The sequence below is a fragment of the Chlamydotis macqueenii genome, chromosome 8 (assembly GCF_036417535.1).
Source record: "Chlamydotis macqueenii isolate bChlMac1 chromosome 8, bChlMac1.mat, whole genome shotgun sequence".
Lineage (NCBI taxonomy): Eukaryota > Metazoa > Chordata > Aves > Otidiformes > Otididae > Chlamydotis > Chlamydotis macqueenii.
This window is the reverse complement of record NC_141563.1, coordinates 5,425,149-5,444,483: the sequence shown is the minus strand read 5'-3', so window position 1 is coordinate 5,444,483 and position 19,335 is coordinate 5,425,149. Positions and strand designations below refer to the sequence as shown.

Below are 19,335 nucleotides of genomic sequence, written 5' to 3'. Positions count from 1 at the left end.
CTTTTCCCCCTCTCCTTTTCCCCCTCTCCTTTTCCCCCTCTCCTTTTCCCCCTCTCCTTTTCCCCCTCTCCTTTTCCCCCTCTCCTTTTCCCCCTCTCCTTTTCCCCCTCTCCTTTTCCCCCTCTCCTTTTCCCCCTCTCCTTTTCCCCCTCTCCTTTTCCCCCTCTCCTTTTCCCCCCTCTCCTTTTCCCCCCTCTCCTTTTCCCCCTCTCCTTTTCCCCCTCTCCTTTTCCCCCTCTCCTTTTCCCCCTCTCCTTTTCCCCCTCTCCTTTTCCCCCTCTCCTTTTCCCCCTCTCCTTTTCCCCCTCTCCTTTTCCCCCTCTCCTTTTCCCCCTCTCCTTTTCCCCCTCTCCTTTTCCCCCTCTCCTTTTCCCCCTCTCCTATAGTGGCAGTGAGTTTGTTATACTTCAGTCACACAACTGTAGTGCCGTTCTTGACTCTGCCCTCTGCTCAGGTTCTTAACTCTTCTTTCTAGAGATGATTTGGTGCTGATGACAGAGACAACTGACAAACACACACCCCCTCCCCCCTACCCTGAATCTCCCTCCCCATTAGTATGTTTGAATTCTTGTTGTTTGAATGAGAAAAGCCATTGGGACACATGATGATTTCTGGGAAATGTAGTTGTATATGTTGGGGAACTTTCTAATTAATTGTCCTTCTGACTTCTCTAAACCTGTACATTCCTTTCCAGAATTATTTCATAATAGTTTGTGAAGTTTCTCATGTCTTGCATATCTCACGTAAGCTACTGCAACCTCCTCCCTTAAAGAAAATCCAGTTTTCTTTTTGACATTACTGTCTCCAGTGTTTGCAAAACGCTGCTTGAATCATATCATGACTTTATCCGCTGCTCTTCACTAAGCTGCTGCTTTAAGATTTTGATTCTAGCTTTTTGTTTCTTTCAAAATAGTATAAGCTGGTTTCTGTCTTTGTCCCCATCTGCGTTACTTCCTGACTTCTGCTTGGCTTTTTGCTCACTCTGCTGTGTGCCTGCATCATTCTTTCATGAAATTACCAGGATGACTGGTACTGACTTCTGCTGCAGTCAGTGAACTTGATTTTCTCAGTTGCTTTCCTGTATTGGAGAGCTTCCAAGCTATCCTCCAAGGCTGGACTTTTTAAAAGTCATCTTTTGTAGGTCTGAAAGCCATACAAGCAATCACGGTATTTTTCATCAAAATCCTTTCTTGGAACACAGGTCTTTCAAAGAACCTCTTATGGTACTGTAAAGAAAATAAATATTTAAAATTTTATCAAAATTTGAATATTTTAGAGCAATTGCATTTAAATTAATAGAGTGAAAAAGCAAACACATACTGTTCCTCACAAGATAGCTATCTTCTGTGGTATAAACCACCCCTATTTCTACTTTTTTCTTCCTTTTGCACCTTCTGTTTTAATCAGTTTTGCAGTTTTTATTTTAATTGGATAGCTGGCACCTCAGGAGACAGGAGCTTGTCTTTCTGTTCCTCCGTAAAGATCTGTGGACACGTGTGGTGCAGTGTATATCAGTAAGAATGACCACCAGTGCCTAGATAACGCAAGGTCTGTGTGGTTTTCTGCAAATAGGCTTAAGTAATGCTGTGCACTTGCTAAAGGGAACCAAATGAAGAAAAAAAAAAATCACATTTCTGCTTCTTTTTAAGTGGAATAAATTATCATTTTACGGCTTCAAAGGAGCAGAATGTTATTTTGGATTTTACTTTAAATCACTGCCCTGATTTTTCTAAAACGATACTGTGCCGAGTCTTTCTTTAGTGGAAGCAACTGCATTGTAAGGTACTGGTTTGTGTTAGATGTTTAGCTTACATTTTCTATTTTTCCCAGATTCCTGTAGCTCTTTCTGCAAGCTAGTGGAGTTGCGTATCTTCCACCTGCTCGTGAGGCAGCACGACAGGAGGTCCTAGGCTGTGGCTTCCTTGCAGCCTGCTCTGAGAGCAGATCACAGCTGCAGAAACAACCTCTAAATTTCAGTTCTTGCCTTGCTCTTGCAGTTCTTGCTCTACAAATGGATGAGTATGGAAAGGACAAACGGTTTTGCCCACTTTGCTGAAGATATGTCCTCTCTCCACCTGATGAGGGACTTGGCCAATGAGTAGGAAGGGAAATCTTGCGATTTTTCTCTGCTGTTTTCCATTTTTACTCTTTATTTGCCTTTTTAAAGAAAAGAGTGATGACTGAGCAGTGCTGCCTGTTCATAATGTGTGCAGAGTAAGGAAAAGTTTAAGGAGGAGCTTTACCAGTTCCTGCTTCCCTGTGTGGTCCAGAAAGGGATGGGAGACTTCAGACTTTTAAGTACCGATTTGTGCAAATTGGGCATAAACGATTTTCTGGAGCTATGTTTACAATTTTCCAGAGCTATGCCAAGAAATGAGGTCTCCCATAAGGTACCTGCCATGCCTGCGAAGTCACGAAATGTTATTAAAGGAACGCAGGCACAAAGAGATCATAGAAAATTCAACATTTTCCCTGCATTTTGTGGAAAAAGTATGTTCTACACGCAGGAAATTCTAGCATAGTTTTAATTTTGAAACTTTTCCTTTTGAAATCTTTAGAGAAATTAATTAATGATAAAGGTAATTTTCCTAGTGGTGTCATTTGCTGCTCCCGCGGGGAATCAGCCAAGCTGGCCCCGGAGTGCTGTTAGAGGAGAAGTTGTGGAGCGGAGCCGGAATGCTTCAGTAGTAGCAAAATGCCTGGAACTTTTATCGTATCGCTATGTATTTCTTTTGTTTCTAGGGGCCTATTACAGCCTTTTCACGGGGCGTAATGGACAGGAAACAGAATCATCCTTTTAGGAAACTGGACATTTTTATTCCCCAGTCATGTGGTATTAGTTACGGCCACAGACATGGAATATATCTATCCATTTATTTATTTATTTATGCTATGAGATATGTGTGGTCTGTTTAATCTGGTGTTCCATCATTCTGCCAGTGGTTGATTCCAGATGCTTCACAGGAAACGTGCAAATCCTCTGTGTGGTGGACAATGCCCAGGAATGATGCTGCTTTCTTAATCCTGTTAAATTTTCTTTTTATCCTTTTCGTGCTCTAAGAGTTTTAACTTCTTATTAATGCTTTTGCATAGTTCCCCTGTTTTTATTGATAGAAATACCTAACTGCGTTTCAGAAGTTTTGGAACAGTGAGTTCTGTGAAGTTTTCATTTGGCTTTTGGGTTTTTTTTGGGTTTTACTTGTAGGTGGCGTATCTTATTCTGGTTATGTTTGACATTTTTACCTTTTTAATTTAATATGTGGCTTTCTGGGTTTTGGTGAGAAGAGTCAACGGAAGTCTTGGCTGACTTCTTCTGTATGATACATTTTATAATGTCTTATGACCTCTTATTAGTATACTTTCTAAACTAAATGGTCTTAATGTTTTTTTTTTTTAATTACCTCTTAATAAGTGGAATTTTTTCTGTGCCTCAAATAGTTTTAATTCCCATTCTGTAGAGTTCTTCTATTTTTAGAGGTCTGTTTGAAAAGAGGCGATCAGAATTCAAAACACTACAATGAGAATATACCATTAGGTTTCTTAAAGGCATTTGAATTTTCCTCAGCGTCTTCTGGTTTTATACAATTTAAGATTTTGTTTTCTTTGTAGACCGCTGAACAGATATTTTTGCTAGCCTTTCTGAAATGATGCTTAGAACCTCCCTGAGTAGATGAAATCTTGTTGTATTTCATTCCAAGTCACAGTTTGTGAAAATTCAAAAGACAGACATCCAAAGACAGATAAAACCTTTAGAATGACAAATTTACCAAGAGCCAGATTTAGATGATACACTTATGAGAGAAACATTGACAAAATCTGAAGATAAATTGCTGTGTTGTCATGCTATGCATGACACAACATATGCCAGCTCTTCAGATGTTTGGTTTCAAAGAAGCCCAGTTCAACAGACTGTAGAAGTTGCAGTGATAAAAGACGCAAAGTTAATCAGCTGAATTAATAAACAGAACGAAACGTCTGCATTTAGCCCTCGTATTTCTTTGTTGTTGTTCCTGCCCTTGTTGCCATAAATCGGCAGTGCTGGTTGAAGTTTTCTGCTCTTGTTTCTGTCATTATTGATTTAACTTTATTCCCCCTGAAATGCTGCCCTGTATGTGCTCAAGTAGTCCTCTACATTTTCATATATTCTACTTTTATGCCCTATCGCTTAATTTTTCTGTGACTTGGAATAGAATCACAGAAGAGTTTGGGTTGGAAGGGGCCTTTCAAGGCCATCTAATCCAACCCCCTGCACGGAGCAGGGGCGTCTCCAACTAGATAAATCCTCCATGCCCCCTCTTTTTTGCCGATGTTCTGACGAAGTCCTTCAAGTCTGATTGTGCAGCCTTAACCACAAGGCCTTACGAAACCCTTAAACACAAATATTACAAAATGGCTGCACGTATTTCTCTGACAGGGCCATTTACGAGGGTGTGTATCTTTTATCTGTTGGCTGATGTGGAGGCCTCCTCTTCCCTTTCTGCCTCTTCTGGCTTCTTAGCTGCACTCTTCTGCCTTCTTTCAAGGCACGGGAGATTTAACTTGTCTGGAGATGCTCTCCCATGAGTTGGAGGGGTTTGTATTTGGGAATGGTGAAAAGTGGGACCTTTGATAAACCAGCATGAGTAAGACACACCTCTAGTAGACAAAAAGAGAAACTGTCTCTCTCGTTATTCCCGCTTTCGTTGCACAGGTTGTTCTGAGGCCCTCGTCGCTTCTGCAGTATCACTCTACTCAGGACACACCGCAGAGCTCCAGTCTGTTTCCCAGTCTGTTTCCCAGTCTAAACCAGCAGACTTGGTGATCCGTTTCTGTTGCCAGGCGGGAATTATGCCAAGTCCATCCAATAAGATTGAATTAAGTCTTCTCAGGCAAATGTTTGCTGGTTCTGCAGGCTATTGAATATTTCAATTAGATGAACCTCCAATAATGGTTCTAGAATCTGAAAATGTTTTGAATATTTTAAATACAGTGCCAAACCCACAAAGTTTTCTTCTTTATATCGCTGCTCCCAGGGAATGTTAGAAGCATCTCTCATCAGGCCGTAAATGGATTAGAAAAACATTAACTGGGCATTTTAATAGTAATTTTTAGTTAACTTACGCGTAATTCATTTCTCCTTCAGATAATTCCATTTGAAAAAGTACTGGGTTTCCTTAGGTGGAAAAGGAGTTTCTTGGACTGTGTGATGAACGTGAAAGCAAATGTTACCATATGAATGGGTTAAGTTTAGAGTTATTTTCACGTGGTAATGCGTATCCCAATAATCTAGTCCATACTGTTATGTAATAATTGCTTGCTACAGCACATTAGGGATTATTCAGAAAAACCATGTGTTTTTGACATCTAAAAAGAAACCAGGAGCTTTCGCAGCTTACCTTTTTGCTGGCTTGATTGGTAGTTGCAAAATTGCTGGCTCTCCTCCAAACCTACCCTGTCAACAGCATGGACCAGTGAATGCTCAAATCCCAGTACCTTCATTGGAGTTATGCAACCAAGGGAGAGCTGCATTGTTTAGCTTACCATCCTTGCTCAACCTGAACAAAAGTCACTTCGGGGCGCTTGGTTATTTGTGCGGAGTCCTACACTGTGGTACTTCCAGGTCACAATTTGCTTTTCTTCTGATTATGCCGTGACTGGTTACATGACCGGAAAGGAGCAGGTAGTCCCGCAGCTCCCTCTAAGTGGCTTACTTTATAGTTCCTGCATTTTAAATATTTTGAATTTCCTTTTAAAATAGGAAGGTGAGTAGTTTATTACAAATCCTTTTTATTTACTGTCCATTTAGTAGGCATGTAAATCCAGCTGCTCTGTTGCATCTCTGAGGAGCAGCTTATTCCCATTTTCCGATCTGTGCTCCCTCACTTGTCGAGGCCAGCTGCTGCTCCTGTTGCTTTTGTAGAAAAATATAATTATCAAAATATGACCCAATGGTATCATGGCTTCAGTGAATAAACAAAAAACCTCAAAATCGTGCCTAACTGTGGCAGTATAAGTAGCTTGCTGTCAGAACTGGGAACTCACTTGATAATTTCATTGGCCTGTTGGTGATAAGTTGATGAGAGACCTTGAATTAAAATTGTTACGTGTAAAATATCTGCTGGTGGATATCCTCAGACATTCATTTTCTCTCTGAAAATAGAAATACATAGAAATGAGGTCTTTTGGTCTTGTGTAACATTTGAAAAGAAGATCTCTCATGGGGAAGCAGTGCACATAATTCAATACAGAATATTCTGAAATACAGGAATATTTAAACTGTAATAAAATAACAAGACCAGTGTAAATCTTATTTTTTTTTTTTTAGACTTTTATGTGGAAATACAGATACTGGATATTTTTCTATTCCTGAAGCGTGAATTGTGAAGTCACAAACGCTATTTTGGTCTGTCAGTGTTGGCAAGGTTTTGGGTTTTCTTTTTAATCCAGTCCCTCCCTTTTGATGAAACTTATTTTATGCCAATTAGCAGGAGTATTTATTACCTTCCTGCATAGTGATTTCTTTCTTATTGAAAGTTAATCAATGAGTTTGTTAACTATTTATTATGAAAAGTGTTGGGCTGCTGCAATCACCAAAAGGAACTCTTTCATCTAGTTGGGTTTGGGATATTTCTAGAGGTAAAAATTATATTCAACAACAACCAATCAAATTAATTCAATCCCGTTGGAGGATTAAATTGCTTTTCTATTTCAATTTTTTGATAAGAGATCTGCAGAAGTAAATATAGGCCATTAAAAAAAAAAAAAAAGAGGTTTTGACCCCCCTGGAAGTAGTTATTTAAATGACTTCCCTTAATTTGAAGTAATTTATGGTGCTGAGATGAAACATTCAAAAAAGGTGATCTTATTCAGATTTTGGCAAAAATTCTGAAAGGCGTTTCGAATTGCCAGAGTAAATCCCCAAATTATATTGAACTTCAGCAGTGGTTAGGCAACTCATTCCCTCAGGCTCAACAGCCTGCCTGCATCTCCTCCTTTGGGGCTGGCTTATTTTTCTTCTCACTATACAAATGCAAAATAATACTTTGGGAAAGGTTATAATCACAAAAGCGTTTTCGGTGGGTGACGAGGTGGTGCGCCTTTGGCGCGGTGTGGGAGAGGGAGCGGTGACTGCGGGCGTACGTGAGCGCAGCGCCCTGCCAGGGGTGAGCGGGCTGGGCCGGCCCGGAGACCGAGCGGCGTGCTTGGTCTGGGCATGCCATGCCGCATCAGCTTTGCATAGAATGCTCGAAACCCAAAGACGTTTTTTCCCACACTTCACTGTTCAATGGAATTTTTTGTTTTTAGCAGAACAAAATCTACTTTCAGTCAAAGCTTTTTATTGATTTACCGTGAATACGACTTACTGCTTACAGGATATTCCAGTGAAAGTTTTCAAATGTAAGGAAGCCGACCGGGCACGTGCAGTTTGTGCAGTCCTGGAGAGCGCAGGCGGGTAAATACAGCTGTGTGTGCTCTGATAAGGCACCCACCCGAAATCTAGACACCTGCTATCAGATTAGCCCTTCAGAGAAAAATGTAAAGATACCCGCCTTTTTGTGTCGTATGTGTGTGGTGGTGTGTGCGCGCCAGAGTGTTACTGTCGTGATGCAGCCTTGCTGATCACACACAGGATTTTTTTTTTTTTTCTGAGTTTTAAATATTACAAGAAAAACTGTAGCAAAAGCGGCAAATAACACCAATGGCTTCAGAATCTGTGGTCTACTAATGCAAGGCTGAATTGAGTTGAACTGAAAGACACGAAATACAGAGTAAAGGCAGGAAATAGGATTTTGAAGCTAAGGATGTACATCTTGATGCGCGTTGGCATGCTGTGCAAAGACAGAGACAAGAAACGGTGTAAACCCAGCTTGCACTGAGGAACGTAGCTTCTGCATTCCCAAGGAGTCCATATTTATAAAGCGTTGTTGAAATGTCCTAAACCAAGTTCAGCGGACGGATTGCGGTGGCGCGGCGTGCCTGGCAGCGGGGAGCCCTCCCAGCCGGCGCGGGGTGCGTGCAGGAGCGGGGAGCGGGGCGGGGAGCGCAGCGGGGTTTGCACAACAGGAGCTGGCGCAGCCCGGGGCGGCCGCGGGAGGCAGGCGGCGGGGTTGTTCTGTCACGCAAGGCCGCGCAGGCGGAGACCGCTGCAGCAAACGCGTACAACTTGCAGTCGCCAATAATGCCAATTTTTACTTATGTTTCAGAACACGGGACCCTGAAACATGAGGTAAGGATTTGTTTTCTGTTGCATGTGATACTTATTTTGTCGGTGACATAAGGGCTCCGTATTTACTTTGTGCACGTGCTGTTGGAGCAGGTATGTTTTTCTTCTGCATTTAAGAACAGATTTATTTAGAGTGGTGGAAAATAGAGTTCTCTAAGAAAGCAGGTATTCATAATTCGATACAAATGTATCTCGTTCAAAGTGGGAGTGAATTTTCAGTTGATATGGCTTAATGCAGAGAGAACTGGAAGGGGTGGAGATGTGTTTTTTAAATTACAGGTAAAAAACATACATTGCTTCACAACTGATATCTAGATCTGTACTGGACCAAATCCGACAACAGAGTTAAAGGTTATCTTTTAAAAAAAAAATTAATGCTTGTGAGTCCTGCTGGAATAACACGCTAGGGTACCAGTCTCTGCCACGCCAGGCTGCTGGGCAGTGAAGGATCGGCAGGGCAGCGTTTGCCTCTTCATGTGAAAACACTTCATTTGCAGAGCTGTGCAGTGTTATGGGGTGTGTGCAATCCAGAGAGAACGGTAAAATGGGCCCTGCGCAGAGCAGCTGCTGTGGCGCACGTAGCGTACCTCCATCAGCCCAGGAAGGCTGCACGCTACCCTGGGCTGCGTTCTCGCCAGCTCCTGGTGCCGTCCCGCTGCGGTTGTCTGCCAGGTCAGGCAGCGTTTCAAACATGGAGTGTAAGAGCTGTTTCGGCGGCACTGTGACCCCAAATGGCAGCGGGGGCTGGGTGAGGAGAGCCCTGGCACCCTCTTGGGCCTCAGGTGGGCGCAGGCTTGCTGGGGGCCCGGCTGGGCAAGGGCGAGGTGGGCCAGGAGGAGCCCCGGCTGAGGAGAGGGCTGGGGCCATGGCCGTGGCAGTGCTGGGGAGCCACAGGCAGATTGCTTGCTGGGCCTCGCCGACGCGGCTTGCCTGGCTTGGTAAAGCGAACTGGTGAACGTGCGGTGGCTGGATGAAGAAAATCCGTATACCAGTTATACCGAATCCCTCCCACTCCCTGGCTTCTCACTCCCTAGCTTAATTTGTAAGTTGTTTTTGGTTTTGTTTTTGGTTGGTGGGTTTTTTTTTTTTTTTTTTGTGAGGAAAACATGGCTTCCTTTGTGGGGCAACTGATTTGCTAATTGACTGTGGGGTTGATCCAACATGTCAGGATTGCTTTCATTTTTACTGAGACTCTTGTTTAAGTGCCTGCTTTAGTTCTCTCTGTGGAGAAGGAACCTTGAGCATAGATGAGCATCTGTCATTTTTGGAAAACATGGGTTTAGATTTCATACCAGTAATGTAATAAAATCTACTGGTACTACAAGATATTTAAGGGTATTGAGCATGTTTTCATACAGCTCAAGAATTATTTCCTTAAAATTGTTTTTCATACAGTGTATGACTTAGGTTGTTACAGAATTATTGTATCTTTTTTCACCTGTTAAACATCTCCAGATCTTCCTCTGTGCTTGCTTTTCCCACTCCCGCCCCTTTCCCTCTGTTGTGCAAATCTGCGGTTGCTCACCACTCCCGCATCAACCCTTATCAGCAATACAGCCTCCATTTAAAAAAGAAACTAGGACATAATTGAGCCTTTTGTTTTTATTCAGTAATATTACTTTAATTGTAGCAGCAGTCTTAAATTTTTCTTCTTTCCACTGCAGATGAAACAAAACTTGCATCCTTTCTTTAATTACAGTCGCGGGGTGCAGAGAGAATATGTCCAAAGAGTCAAGAGTCTGAAAGCTGTTTTTTAAACCAAGCTTCTCGTTTTGCCAGCTTGCTAGAGGGTTTAGTAATTTGGTTGTGCCTCAGGTTACTGCTTTCTGACTTGCCTGGTGTGTGTCCTCCACCAGCTCCTATCAACTGCAAGTAAATCGAGCAACCTAATTGTTCCCTTTGTTATGCAACGTGCTTTTCTCTGCTTGGTTTGTTTAACAGATAAATAAATGCCTGAGAGGTCATGCAAGCTGCCAGTTAAAACAGGTTTCCAAAAGCAGATCAGTAGTTCACGGATACGCGTTATTTCACATTGAAATCTTCAAGGATCTGTATTAAGTGTCTTGGAGTATAAACTAAAGTCTCAGATCTGTCAGAGAGTTTCTGGTTTCACATAACTCTGGCTCATCCAAATGTAAAAGGAAGAGGGAGGCAAGTTACTAAATACATCTAAGTGCTTGCCCAGGAAACAAGAAAACGAAGAATTCCATGGGAAATTCTAGCTTCCTTGAGTACAAAGCAGGAATAGTGAAAGTTTCTACCTTAGTCAAGCAACACAAGCAGCTTTGATACTTTTGTGTTTGTGGACATTATCTGGGGCAGATAATGCCAAACTGCATATTTTTCCACTATCCTATTCAGAAATGAGTGAAAAATAAATTTATTCTTGGTATCAAAGGACAGCCGTGTATGAACATACCTTCTCCAAACTAAGAATCTTTTGAGCCTGGTGTCGGAAAAAATGGGGTACGTGAAAAAACTGTCTGCATGAGTAAGAATATTTTTGAAAGTATGATATTTCTGCAAGACAAAGATAATTGTGGTGGTGGTTGGGGGAAATACGAAAACCAGCTTTGCCTAGTGGATTGTGGGAGTGAAGGGAGTGCAGCGTGCCTACGTGAAAACATGTTTATTCATATCCTTGATTTGTATTTTTGTTATGCAGAAACGAACGAATGGAATTAGAAGAAACTCTAGGCACGTGGACCCAGGTTTGTGTCATGACTTTCTAACAGTTAAATAAAAAGAGTGAGAAAGCTGTAACTCCCTTTATCAATTGCATTATGAATGCTGTTGCAATGCACGCAGTGTTGAGAACTTTCTTGATTGCTGAAGTCATGAAGGTCTGAAGCGATTGCTCTGTTTGTGATTTCAAAGATAAGGTCAGCTGATTTTTTTCCTTGGTTTTTTTTTTTTTTTTTTAAGCAGTGCTTCAGTTCTGTCTGAGCAGCAAAATGCCTCTGGGTTTTCGGTTGACGTGACCCACCCTACTGTACTGTGCAGTTTTAAAAGAAATAACTGCGTGATGAAAAGCAGGCAGTTGCTTGTAAAGCTGAGGTTCTGATCTGCTGGAGTTGGGGTATTCTCAGCTCTCTAAACTGGTAGTGGTCCTCAGTGCTTAGCTGTATCGAATACGAATTGCTCTTCTAAAAGGCATAAACCAATTGCAGTTTTATGTAGAATTTCAAAGTGATTTTATTCTTCCTGTTAGTTTATAGCAGCTACTTTTGTGGAATAATGGCAGCAGCAGCCCTTAAGAAAATTAAATGCTTGCTTATAGACTGTGTATACAAGTGGGTGAACATTTCCTCTGGAGACCCATAATGTCTGTATAAAATACTCAATGGTTTTCACTGTAACTGTGCGATATTTTTTGTATCATTTTTTACAGTAATTACATTTCTGTCCTTTATGTTTCTTGTATACTTTAATTACTGGAGATCTTTTATGCAGATATTATTTGGAATAGAACTAAGCTGTGGTTCTATGCCATAAATATTCTGTGAAATTAAATATTTCTAGATGTGGACACCTGAGAATAGCTGGAGTCAAATATTAAACAGGATGGCAACTCTGAACACCACATTATAGCCTGGCAGAGCTAAGCACTTTTCAAAAAGTAGGAATGCTGGTTGTGCCGCTAGCATTGCAGCTGCCTTGGCTCTGGAAGTCTGAGTGTTGTAACTAGCTGAAGCAGACCACACCTTTCTTACTCAGGTAACTTTGACGTGTTTTGGAACACGTACCGTCACTTTGTTCCCTCTAGCAAAAAAAAATTGCTTCATGATACTCCTGAATTGTTCTGTGTTATTGACTGCAGTCCTTAAAGAAAAAAATGAGCACCCTCTGAAAATCAATACAATCAGAGGGAGAAACATCAAGAATATTAATTAAATAATGCAGAAGAGAATAAGAATACTTTGTTCAAGTGGGACTGTGTGAGTGCTTCCCATTCAGGGGTTTGTGTTGCAGAGAAGCGTCACGGGTGCTTGCGGAACAGTCCTTGCAGAAAGTCCAGACCTTTAAGCACGGCTCTCTCATCTAGACTCCTAAAAGGTTTTGCTTTGGGAACTGTGGTGGTTTTCCTTGCTGTTGAAGTCTGATAGAAGTATTTACATGGTCTTAAAGGATACTTTAAAATTAGTTTTTATTGAAGACTTAAGTACCATTAAAATCACCACTGTCATTGAATTAAATAGATGTTTAAAAAGTGTGTGAAACCAATGCCTAAAATGTGGTTCTGCTGCCCCCCACCCCATCCGTTTACCTGCACAGAACAGTTGCTTTGAATTGTTGGGGAAGTCTGAGTGAAGTTCTTGGTCTCCATTGTATTTTTGGCAGCGGTAGAAATGCAGAGCATCTGCGTTATGTTTGGTTCTCTTTATTAGAGATGTTTTTGCACAAGTCTGTCTGACAGAATTGCTTCTGACATTATACATTTTTAAAAATAATAATTAAAAAAAGATATCACCTACTAACATGCTCTGTATGTGCACATTGTCAGTTCCAATGAAGCGAGCTTTTTTTATTTGCTTTTTGTCAACATGTGCACTCTGAGTCCTGCCGTAAAGACATGAGTGCCTTTGGTAAACTCTTGGCATCTCTTCTGCGTATTCTGAGTAATACTGCTCATCAGATTGCACATTGCCTTGAGAGACAGAAGATGCTATCCAGAGAGCAGCACTTGTAAGAGATCGGTTATTTCAGGCATGCATTACTGCATTGATCCTGAGAGCTTTTTCAAGAATGCTGGCGTATAAATCTCTGCAAATCCTAGCACCATGGTGTTCTTTTTGCTGAGAGAGGAGAGTCAGAGATAGCATTTAAATCTTAATGTACTGTCTTTTTAAACAAAACAAAAAAGGAGAAGGAAAAAAAAAAGTTTGCTGCTCAGACTGGTTTGTCTTCGGGAGGCTTAATATCCTGCCGCTAGCGGTGTTGCGTGTTATGGCGCTGAAGCACGGGTACTAGTTTAGGAGAACGGGCATTTGCTTTGCATCAATAGCAGGCACCTGCAGTGTGTGAATATTGATGGGGTTTGACGTCAGCAGTAAATACAATTATTTGGGGCTGCAAGTATTTTGGCACAAACTTTTCAGCCTTGTGCTCTGTCTTGTCTCTTTCTGTTCCCTGTCTGTGGCTATTTCAGAAGAGAACATGCCATGCCTCCCGCGTTCACTGGTCATGCTGATGCACTCTGCTTCTTTTTGTGCTTGTTAGAGCCCAATTCAGCTTTCAGTGACACAGCTTAGCCCTGCCTGGAGAGTCAGTCAGGTTTGACGAGAAGTACTGTGAGTAGACGGATGGTCTAAATAAAACAACATGAGGACACTGGATTAAAATATCTCTTGTCTTCTGCTGGTGAAGCTCATTGATGGAGGAACCTAGCTAGCTGAAGCACTCTAAAAGCAATAAGCTTTTCATGGATGTTTTGTTTGTTTTTCTTTGAACTTTGGTTAAAAGTTTTGACAGTGATGGTTTCCTCCTCGAGATTTGCTTCGTGCTGAATAAGGTGGAAGGGTAGAAGGAAAAGTGATTAATGAATGATGAGGCAGAGAAATTCCTAGGAAATGAAACAGTCATGAGAAAAGAACCATGCAGAAACTACAATAAGAACTGTGTGCAGAAGCTGTACCAGTGAGGAACAAATTGGAAAGCGAAAGGAAATATGACTTTGTCTTTTCTTTCTGCTGTGCGTGATGACTTCAGCCTGTGGTCCAGTTGCAGGTAGCCTCCTGAATTGGTCCATCCACTGAGTCTTAGGGAAGAGAGGTTTTAGATAACCTGTCTTTGGATTAACTGACGGGTAATAAAAGCCACTGAGGGAATGGACCTGTAAATGCATCTGCTCCTGTAAAGCCAGGAAAAATTTGGTCTCCAGTTTGTGTTTCACTGTAGGACAACATGATTCTGCATAAATGTGTTTGAGAAGCGACTGGTGTCGGTTTTTGCCTAGGATGTGCATATGGAGTGATAATGATACAACTTCTTTTAGCTTGTGTAAGGAATGTCATGAGAACGTTTATGCATGTGTTTCATTTTAAGCATGTGATTCGCATTCTTGATTTAAATGACGAAGGGACCACTCATATGTATGCTCGTAAGCATAAATTAAGGCTTTGTATGTTTTCTTGAGAAGAATGATGCAGTGTGACTAATGTTTTTAATAGAAATAAATTTGTGTGTATTTTAACAGGAGTAAAAACTATTTTCTTTCTCAGCTATTGGATTAATACAGTGTATTTTTGCTATCTTTTAATTTTTTTTAACAGTATGAAGAGTCTAAATATGATAGATTCACAGCTTGGTGTTTTTAAAATGAGTTTTACCCCAAACACTTCTGCTAATATAAACATTGGAACTTTAATCTTGAGAAGCGTGAAAGTGTATTTCATACTAGAAGGATAAACTTGGTAAAAATAGAACCCTGGAAGCCTTATATTCAAGATTCAGTGCAAATTAAACTCAGAATCTGATCTGTTAAAGAATGTCACTGAGCATGTTCTGACTTCTGAAGTAGTGGATTTCTTTATAAGCATGGCTTAAAGCTTAGAAACCCTTGGTTCTGAACTGAGGGACAGCATCAACTGGTGGTCTCCCTTCAAAGGAAGTAAAATATTGGCTGGGTTTTTTTTTTTTTTGAGGGACACAATATTAACAAGTAGTGTATGTGATGCAGTAGCTTGGGCGAAGTTATTTTTCAGCCTAGGAGCTCAAAGTTCAAATAGTAATTTTAAAAAGCAGCATTTGTATTTCTGGTTGGTATCTAGTCCATACTTGCTTTGTGAAGCAATCCTGTAATATTGATTTTACAGGGATTATAAAGAAAAGAATCTGAAGAGAATAACTGGGTTTATGGCCTGAAGTATATATGTTAAAAAAAAAATAAATCTGTGCAGGCAGAAGTATAGCATTGGAGATAGGTTTATTTAATTAGACATAGTGGGAAATGAGCTGCGTGCTTCGTATTTTATTGAAATCGGATTGTGGAATCTTTTAACTAGCTTGTGTCATTGTTATATATGTTTGCTTACTAAGCAGTGAAACAATATTCACATGATTACATCTTGTCTTCATAGTAAAAATTAGGGGATTGTGTGGTATTGGCAGTTTAAATGTCCTTTTCAGTTAAGAATGAGGTATATTAGACTGTGAGCTGTTTCAGGAAGTTCTGACAGCGTGATCTGTGATACGCACGTCTAACTCTGGTTTCCATTTCAGTGCTACTCCAACCATATGCCCAGCCAAAAGCAAAATCTGGCCCACATTCAAGTGCTGGGATATCCCAACCAGCAGATAACTCTTTGCCAAGCGTTTAGCTGTTACAGATAAAGCCACTCTCATTAACTGAGAATTTGAAGCCCATCTCTCGTTTTCTTGTCTTATGAATTATCCAGGCAAGTCCTTGGTAGTCCTGATCGACTGTTGTCTGTCTCATTCAACCCAGTCCAGGGAATGCTCAATTCCCTGGGTAAGAAAAGATAACCTTCTGCAACGTGAAGCCCAGCGCTGAAAAACCGGCATTCAGGAATTTATTTCTCCATTTCAGCAGTGGAGGCAGCTGCCTGTGATTCTGGCTGGGTCTCTGGTGGCCCATTACTGTCAATGTCATTGTTGAGAACAAGAATTTATCTTGGTTTTAAGCCACAGAAAAAGGTCTACCAAGAAAAGAAAAGCCACTATTAAACAAGCACCCAGTATTTAGTTTTCTCGTGAGAAGTGAGGAGCTGACTGTCACTAATCGTGTCTCCTTGTTACGAGTATCTCCATCAAGATGGATTAGACCAAGGTAGCGTTTTTTCTTTAGTAAAGGAATTTCTCTGTACAGAATCAAGAAACACCTTGATAGGTGTTTTTCTGAGACTCTCAGTAGTGTTACTTGATTATTTTTCCTGTCACTAAGATGTAGGAGTGAGTAGCAGTCCCCTTTTAATAGTTCTCGCCTTTCCTTTCAGGCTGAGGAGAGGAAACCGTTACAGGCTGTTTGTTTCTGCGTCCTCCCTCAGGACCTTGCTCAGAGTCCCACGGGATTTCTTTCTCTGTTAAATATCTCTGAAAAGCCTCTGGGGGGTTGCCGTGACAGCATGGAGGAAAGTACTGGAGTACACATAAGACACTCTTCGGCTTTAGATACTGTTTACATCAAACTTAACCGTGGGTTTTAACGGTTGGTCAAAATGAACGTGTACATGAAGGAGCAGCTGACGGTAAATTAAACCAGGGAGAGCCTGAAGGAATACTGGAGGGAAGTGAACTGTTTCACAGGACTTCCTGTAGTGAAGGGTTTGCTGTTTGACGAGTTTGAGGTCTTTCCCACTGCTTACTGGTACGGGATAACCTAATAAGGTTCGTAGCAGTAAAACATCCATCGCGTCCTGTAACTGACTTGCTGCACGCAGAATTAACCAGAATGACCCGCTCGTTTTTTGACTGAGTTCTTGCAATTTCCTATTGTAGGTAAAAATGCAGCGCATGATTTCAAAAATGCAGCCTACATAGCTTTAAAAAAAAAAAAAAAAGAGAGAAGTTACTGTTTCAGAGTCTTGAAGGAAGTCAAACATCTACTTCTCTTGCAAGTAAAATGTGTCTAATAATTAACCATCATAACCCAGTGTATATAGTTCTGCACGTTTTCCCTAGAGGTAATTTTGCAGTGTTTGTGGGGCATTAGATTTGCAGAGTAGCTAAAGACTTCTCTACATGGTAATTTATTAAGCTCCAGAACTGAAAAGGAGCTTTGATTATACATGTATATAACACATGTGCTTAACTTTTGGGGGGAGTTTACTGGGTTTTAAATGCTTTTGCCTTCCCTACGCAGCATCTAAACGCTTTGTTCAAGGTGCATATGAAGTTTGCAGTGCGTGTCTCTAGGGAGCTGTGCACCAGGTCAATAGAAGGTAAGGACTGGTTTAACTGGGCAACCAGGAGCGTGCGTGCTGCAGAAGGCGGACTCGTTAGTGGGATAGAGGCAGTACTGCTTGCTGACCTGCACTATTGTTCTGAATATTCCAGAGTCTTCCCAGGGCTGGACTGCAGCTGTAACCTGACCAGCTCTTACTATTAACAGATGTGTTTTGCCGTGTTGTGCATCGTGTGACCGGACAGCGTTGGGGTTTGAGACCAGGGTCAGTGAAGTTCTTTGTGGACACTCTGTTCTTAGGAGCAGTTAATGGGACAGCTTCTTCCAGGTGGACCTCAGCAACAGTGGATTCAGAGATTCACTCAGCTGGGTGACCTAATTGGTGAGATCAAACTAATTAATCTCAGGTATTTATTAAAAACACATGTTTTTTTTACACTGAGGGTGGGGGAGCAGTGGCCCAGGTTGCCCAGAGAGGCGGTGGATGCCCCATCCCTGGAAACATTCCAGGCCAGGTTGGCCGGGGCTCTGAGCAACCTGATCTGGCTGGAGATGTCCCTGCTCCTGGCAGGGGGGTTGGACTGGGTGGACTTTAACTGTCCCTTCCCACCCAAACCTTTCTGTGATTCTATGGTTACATTCGAGATTTTGCTTTTTTCACCTCAGTGCTAATGCCATGTGCTGAGCTATTGTTGCTTCCCGAAATAATGAGTTCATCTTTGTTGTGATACAAGAAAGAACATGTCTAATGTTTTGCACCAAGAAATTTTCCACTAATGCATTTCTGGAAGGCAAAGCAGAGTTTTGTCTTCCACTGAAGCATTTCAAATGCAATTTAATGATTTTTATTTGAGTTGTTATATTTTAAATTAAAATTATTTTTACATTCCTGTTGGGGAGAGGTGTTTTGAAAGGTGCCTGTCCCTTTGGCATCTCGGCAGTGAGCTAGCATTCAGAGAAGAACATAGCCTTTAGCCTTTTCTTTTAATTAAACATCAGAAGACCCAAATGCCAAAGGGTGAAATACATTTATTTTGTCAAACTCTTTCATCCTCGTCTGTTTGGATTGCAAGATTAGTTTGTAGTTGAGTAATTTAGGCTCTTTTGTCTTACTGGATGTATTTTTGGGACTGTCTCTATATCTTGAGCAACAAACATTTTATTTTTCTCTTAGAGAAATAATAGTGTTTAATACATGTCCAGCATGTATGAGCGTAACTTATACGGGGAGGTGGGTTGAGTGTCCTGCGGTATCTTTCTCTTTTTCTGCCGGGACTGGTCTAAGCAAAACCTCACTGTTTAGCAGTAATTACAAGCGAGTTGGCAGGCAGAAAAAAATGAAAATGTTAAGGTAAAAGTGGACAAAATAAGCATACAAGTGTGATCAATAAAATAAAAAATGTACTGTTTTGCATTTTACACATACACACAAAATAGCAGAGCACTTTAAAAAAAAAAAAAAAAGAAAAAAGGAAAAGAAAAAGGCACGTGCAGAGATCCTGTGACCCAAAGGTGCCTTTAGTTGCCATGGCAAGTAGAGGGGAATTGCACAGTATTTTGCTGAACTTTGTTGGAACTGATAAATCTCATATTCAGCTTCAAGAAGAGTATTGCCCTTACCTGTCTGTTTTCATATCTGAGTTTAATCTTCAGGGTATTGTCATTCTCAGAAGGCAAAACAAAGATAATAAGGCAATGAATGATTAAAAATAGGCAAAAATTACGGAATTTTAACAGTACTCTAAAGCATATGGTTTCTTCTTTTGTGGCTTGCTCATTTAACTAAATCACTATTTGATCACTGCTTCAAAGTCATTCTCACACAAAGAATTTGGGAAACGTTGTAAAACTGAAAGCAGCCCTCCCATGGGAGAGAAACGACTGCTTGAAAATTCACAGAAGAGAAGCTCCCGCGCTGCCGCTGCCTTCTGCCTGAGGAGGGTTTCACAGCTTGCTAGAAGGGCCGGAGGCGAGAGCCTGAGAAAGTGATGCTGCTCTTCAGGAGTTCTTAATCCGCTCACCTCCGCGAGCGGCCCGGAGAAGGGAGCGGTGCGGCTGAGCGGGGCTGCGGGTTGGGCTAGCCCGGGAGCCCTTCTGCGGCAGCAGACAATTAAATGGATGCTCAGGGACAGAATATGGAGTAAGGTGGTGTGCTGCCTCCCCCACTACCTTGTGTTTTTGTTTTGTAGCTCTTAATTTTTCTTCCACATATTTTCATTACTGCTTTTCGAAGCGGTCTGAAATCTCCACATTCACAACATCCTTTAAC

At 41.3% G+C, this 19,335-nt stretch overlaps 1 protein-coding gene across 2 annotated transcripts in view; it reads left to right on the top strand.

Moving 5' to 3' along the window:
* Positions 1-19,335, top strand: part of VAV3 (vav guanine nucleotide exchange factor 3) — a 166,654-nt gene that overhangs the window by 98,776 nt on the left and 48,543 nt on the right. For both annotated transcript variants that reach the window (XM_086753708.1, XM_086753707.1), the window contains exons 18-19: positions 8,184-8,206; positions 10,869-10,914. In XM_086753708.1, coding sequence (XP_086609834.1) covers positions 8,184-8,206; positions 10,869-10,914 — 69 coding nt within the window. The remainder of the gene's footprint in view (positions 1-8,183; positions 8,207-10,868; positions 10,915-19,335) is intronic.